At 36.1% G+C, this 6,176-nt stretch overlaps 1 protein-coding gene across 3 annotated transcripts; it reads left to right on the top strand.

Moving 5' to 3' along the window:
• Positions 1–511: 511 nt before the first annotated feature.
• On the top strand, positions 512–5,620 carry LOC141706053 (uncharacterized). 3 transcript variants are annotated; one of them, XM_074508888.1, is made up of 6 exons: positions 512–724; positions 3,645–3,883; positions 3,986–4,189; positions 4,283–4,375; positions 4,725–4,820; positions 4,910–5,620. In XM_074508888.1, exons 2-6 carry the CDS (start codon positions 3,680–3,682, stop codon positions 5,306–5,308), a joined length of 996 nt encoding a protein of 331 aa, XP_074364989.1. In that variant the 5' UTR covers positions 512–724; positions 3,645–3,679; the 3' UTR covers positions 5,309–5,620. The 3 variants fall into 3 exon arrangements, with proteins under 3 accessions (XP_074364989.1, XP_074364988.1, XP_074364987.1); XM_074508887.1 differs by lacking the exon at positions 512–724 and adding an exon at positions 877–3,381 and having other exon boundaries at positions 4,031–4,189; XM_074508886.1 differs by lacking the exon at positions 512–724 and adding an exon at positions 877–3,381.
• The last annotated feature ends 556 nt before the right edge of the window (positions 5,621–6,176 follow it).

Below are 6,176 nucleotides of genomic sequence, written 5' to 3'. Positions count from 1 at the left end.
TCGAGGGATAATATAGTAGTCAAAGCAGTCAAAATACCTTGCCCTGTATGCATCCCGAATGAAGTATCGATTATTTTACATTAAAATTTCGACGATCCGTCTGTACGGATGTTAGACACTATCGATTTTAGGGGTGTACCATCATTATTAGGATTTTATTTATTTATTTTAACTTTAACTTTGAATGAGTATATATATTATAAAATTTAACACTATTTAATATATATTTTTATTATTCACATGAAATAGAAACAATATTTGTAAAATTCCGATAATAATTTTAAACCGAACAAGATATATAAAAATAAAAAACAATTAAACATTTTTTTTTGTGATAATTACACAAATTATGCATTTTTTGGCCCTAGTCTAATGGGCTGAAGTCAAAATAAACATTTTTTGGCCCAAGTCCAATGGGCCGAAGCCCAAATTATTCTGTTGTCCTAAATTTTGCCGCCTTGTCCTAAATATTCAGCTCCAAGTTGACAAAGTAGTAAGTAGGGTTCCTTTTCTGAAAATAAGAGCTGGCTTTTCTGAAAACAAGAGCGGCACAAAGAGGGTTTGTGAGTGGGAGACGAAAGCTGAAAATTAAAGTTTTGGTTCAAGAGATTTAGGTTCAATTAGGGTTCAAGACTCTGTGGAAAAGCTGAAAATTAAACGAGGAGCTCAATTAGGGTTCAAGAGATTCAATTAGGGTTCAGGCTGAATTAGATCTTCAATTAAGGTACTATTCTAACTTGCTTTAGTTTGATTTTGTTTATAGATTGTTGACTGTGGATGTGTTAAGTCCCCCCTCTCTGTATCAACATGTGTATGTTTATGTGTATGTGTATCTGTATCTCTCTGCATCTCTCTCTCTCTCTCTCTCTCCCCGTCTCTACATCTCTCTCTCTCTCTCTATCTATCTCTTTCTCTTTAAGTCTCACTAACATAGTATCTCTGTATCTACATGTGTATGTTTATGTGTATGTGTATGTGTATCTGTATCTCTTTGCATCTCTATGCATCTCTCTCTCTCCCCCTGTCTCTACATCTCTCTCTCTCTCTCTCCATGTCTCTACATCTCTCTCTCTCTCTCTCTCTCTCTCTCTCTATCTATCTCTATCTCTTTAAGTCTCACTAACACAGTCTCTCTGTCTATATATGTTCCTTCAGTCACAGTAAGCATGTATCAATAAGCATGTATTAATACATTCTTGCAACTTGCAAGAGCCTCTGTAACAGATATTTCTATTAAAGAATTTATAGTACCCATAGACATGCATGACAGGTGCATAGAATGTGTAGATGACTGACAATACTTTTAAGATTTTTTTACCTTTTTTATAATTATGGACGGCGAGGATAACATGTGGACAGAACTCCCAAAATTTAGCGAGAGATATATGAGTGGTGTAAGAGATTTTATTCGAAATGCGTTTTCTAGATTCAGTATAGGTGATGAAATAACTTGTCCTTGCAAATTTGGTAAGAATAACAAGTGGCGTCCTCAAGATATAATATATGATCATCTCATCTACAATGGTCCGTGGGAATTTTCTGCGAAATGGATTTTTGACATTTCTCGCGAACATCTCGGAACAAATTAAGATATGGATGATGCTGGTACAAATTTGGGAGATAATCTCGATGGGTTAATGCGCCGGATAGTTGGAGATATGCAGAATGGTGAAGATATGCATTCTGATGGACCAACTTCCAATGCTGATAAATTGTACCATCACTTTGAAGAGAGTAAACATCCATTATATCCAGGCTGCACCAAATTTTCAAGCTTAAGTTTTATCATTAGGTTGTATTCTTTGAAATGTGTACATGGAATCACCGAATCTGGATTCGGGGATCTCTTAGATTTGTTAAGAGAGGCTTTCCCATAAGCCCACATACCTTTATCTTTTAATGCTGCAAAAAGTATCATTAAAGATATAGGTCTTAATTACCAAAAGATTCACGCCTTCCCAAACGATTTTATGATTTATTGGGGAGTAAATGAAAAGGAAGATGCGTGCAAAACTTGTGGCGTTTCGAGGTGGATTTTAGTGGAAAAGAAAGGGGCTGGTGAAAATGATTTTGAGAAGGTAAGTAGTAGAGTACCAGCCAAGGTGATGCGTTATTTTCCATTAAATCCTAGGCTGCAAAGGATGTTCATGTCCAAGGATTATTCAGAGCTTATGATTTGGCATGTTGTGGGATGAAAAACTGATGGTAAACTTAGACATCCAGCTGATGCCGAGGCATGGAAGATGTTGGATGCGAAGTATCCTCAGTTTTCATCAGAAAACAGAAACATTAGATTAGGTGTAGCAGCAGATGGGTTTAGTCCTTATCGTACAATGAGTACACTTCATAGCACATGGCCAGTTGTTTTGGTCAACTACAATCTGCCACCTTGGTTGTGCATGAAGACGGAAAATTTGATTCTTTCGACAATTATCCCCGGTCCAGAGTCTCCGAAGAATAGCATTGACATATACATGCAACCTCTTATCTCAGAGTTGAAAAAATTATGGGAGCAAGGCATACAAACTTATGATGCCTTCACGAATGAAATATTCAATTTACGGGCAACTGCCTTATGGACCATAAGTGATTTTCCAGGATATGCGATGTTATCGGGTTGGAGCACAAAGGGAAAATTAGCTTGTCCAGTATGCCATTATGAGACGTCTTCGATGTACCTCAAAAATAGTAAAAAGATGTGTTATATGGGTCATAGAAAATTTGTGTGTGTCGATCATAGGTGGAGGTTTGATAAAAAGAGGTTCAATGGGGAATTTGAATTGGAAACATGTCCAGATGCACTAACAGGGACATAAATTGAGGAATTATTGGCAGGCTTTGAGAATAGATTTGGGAAGAATAAGATCAAGAAGGTTAAAAATGATTCCCCTTTTAAAAAAAATCAATATTTTTCGAGTTACCATATTGGAGTCACAATCTATGTCGTCATAACCTCGATGTTATGCATATAGAAAAAAATATTTGTGATAAAATAATTGGTACTTTGTTAAATATTGGAGGGAAATCGAAAGACCACTTGAATGCTCGAAAGGATCTATAGAAAATGGGGATCAGGAAGGTCCTCCATCCAGTCATATCAGCTGATGGGAAACACATTGAGTTCAAGGCTGCATATTTGACATGACGAGCACGGAGAAAGAATTATTCTGCTCAGAATTGCAGAATGCTAAATTGTCCTACGGTTGTGCTGCTAATGTGAGCACGGAGAAACGATGCTTGCTTATAATAGTATGAAGAAGCTCCAGAGAGAAAATAATGAAAATGGTGGTACAAGTGGAGGCGACACTGTAAATCAAAGAGAGGCTCGAAATGCTGGAAATGAAGACGAGTTTCCATTATTTGAAAATGAAGATGTTGAAGGTATGTAAATTCGTGTTGGATTTTTAAGTTTTATTCGATAATGTTGCGTAATATTGACTGTGAATTAGGTTGACTGTGAAAATAATGAAAATTAACTTAACAATTTTATTCATTATTTTAAGTATGGTAAAATAATGAATTTAAGCGAGAGTAAAATAATGAATTAGGTTGACTGTGAATTTTAGTTGCATAAATTGCACTTTAATTTATGATATTATTTAACTATCATTGTCATTGGTTTTTTTTGTACATTATACTTGTAGATAAAGCTCCTATAAGACCCAGGGGAAAGACTAGAATGGATAAAGTCCATACTAGGTCAGTTGACAAACGAGTTGTCATAAGAATGAATCACAAGTTCCAACCTGTAGCAGATGATGATAGAATTAGAGCTGAGCTGGGAAGTTTTTTGGGAACGCTGAGGAGGTGTGTATCACTGACCTACAAAAATTGGGCTCATGTTCCTGCAACCTTGAAGAAGACTCTGTGGGATTATGTAAAGGTATTGTATTAATTATTCTAATGTTTAAATAAATAAATAATAATTCTGATACACCAACATTTCTTATTAATTCTTATGCTTTTATCTTGAATTTTTTTTAAGCAACGTTACATTATTCCCGATCAATTGGAAAAATATTGTATCCAGTCAATTCATGATTCCTGGAGGGGGTGCAAGTGTCGTACTAAAAAGAATCATTATCTGGCTTATAAAACTGATCAAGAGAGGCTGGAACACAGGCCAGATGATATTCCACTGGAGGAATTCAAAGTGCTGCTAATGTACTGGGCTGATGAAGAAGTTCAGGTAGAATTTGAAAATTGATGCCATTATGTTGTCCATTCTCTGGTATGATTTTTTATACGGAATAATGAATTGATCTTTTTCTTGTTATTGCAGAAAAAGGCTGAGAAAAATACTGAAAGTCGTAAATTATATACGGACACACACACTGCTGGTCCCGTATCTTTTGCCCAAATTCGGAACAAATTGGTACATACTACCTCTGTTATGTTATTTATGTTATTAAATAGCCCCATTATAGTATTTGACTTTGTTTCCATATATCAAGGCATATATCTGAAAGAAAGGTTTATCTATGTATGTATGCCCATAAATAAATTCAGATAAAGAGATGATATCAACGAAAGATAATCACCAGAGAAATGATGGGACTAATAGAAATAGCAAAATACTACTGTACTTTAATGTGTAGGCTAAATTAATAAAAAAGATAATAAAAAGGGATGCTTATAGTTAACAATTCATAAATTGTTCGGTCATCTATACATTTTTTAGATATGCTAAAATATCTAACTAAAATAGTTGATGCATGTATCAGCCCATACCATCAGATGCAGCAGTTTTTGTTGAAACTCACAAGCGAAAAGTTGGGCGCAAGTACAAGTCTGATACTGCGGTGATGAATTACAGACTTGTAAGCATCTGATTTCTAGTCAATCCAATAGAAACAAATTACTTAATGTAGTATCAAATGTCATAATTTGTTCTTGGTTTGTTTTTCAGGAAAAGATTGAAAAAGCACTGACTGGAGAGGACGGAAGTAGTAATGTCGAAGATCTTGTTACTGATGGTAAATCGCATGGCCCTTCTTGGCTTATTGGGCGACATGTGAAGTCTCTCGATATTTCAGCACCTGCTCCCACAGACACATACATCGAGGATTTGATAACTCAAATCAAACGAAATCTCCAAGTTGAATTTGAAGCCAAGGTAAAGGAGGATGTCGCTGCAGAGGTCAAAAAGAATGTACAGGAAGAAGTAGATTCAAATCTGGCATGGGTTCTTAAAAAGTTGAGCGAGGCTAATCCAACTTTGCAAATTAATTTAGGATATCTTTGTGCAACCATTTCTAGTGACGAAGACAATGGTACTCCGTTGACCAGGGATTCGAAGTTGGCTTAGGCATATATTGGGTGGTCTTTTGGTACTTTATATCCCTTAGATATCTGCTTGCAAATTCGCTAGGACCCTTATTTACTTTTATTCTGTAAGATGGTACTTGTGTGTCTTTAGATGCTTTGGTATTGGTGTATGCACCTCCAGTAATATCACATTTGCAAATGTGACCTTTTGGTACTTATTGTCCAGGAATATGACATTTGCAAATGTGATCTTTTGGTACTTGGAAATTGTCTAAATGATGTAGTTAATCAGTACTGGTGATATTGTATTGTGTTTCTGATGACTTTGATTGGGAAAAGAGTTCTATATGGAACTGGGCATTGATATATGCTGAAAGGATATTTCAAAATTAACCATTGTGTAAGTGTTGCAATATGTATTAAAAATGTTGCAATTATCTTTAAAAAACGTTGTAAAAGAGCATGAGAACAGTGAGGGCCCTATTAGTGGGACCCACTCACTGGGCCCCACATGTCAGTGGGCCCCACCTTTTAGTGGCCCATCTGTCAGTGGGACCCACATGCCACGGGTCAAAATGCCACGTGGCAAAATGCCACGTGTCAAAATTCCACGTGTCACGCTTCGTGGCAGTCCACGTGACATTCCACCTGTCATGTGGGCACATTTTTTTTGCAAATTCATAGTGTTTGGCAACATAATTCTTGGTGTTGCCCTAAATAAGAAAATGTCGACTTTGAACCCTAAGGCAACATCAAAAATACTAACATCAAAAAAGTGTTGCCGTTAATTTTTTTTAAGCTTTTGCAACATTTATTTAGGCCTCTAGCAACTTATTTACAATGTTGTAGAAAGCCATTTTTGGCGTAGTGAGAGATTTCGAGAGAGAAAGAAAAAGAAATCAGTCGAA

This window comes from Apium graveolens, chromosome 2 (assembly GCF_009905375.1).
Source record: "Apium graveolens cultivar Ventura chromosome 2, ASM990537v1, whole genome shotgun sequence".
In the NCBI taxonomy this organism is placed as follows: domain Eukaryota; kingdom Viridiplantae; phylum Streptophyta; class Magnoliopsida; order Apiales; family Apiaceae; genus Apium; species Apium graveolens.
This window is presented reverse-complemented; position numbering and strand designations above follow the sequence as displayed.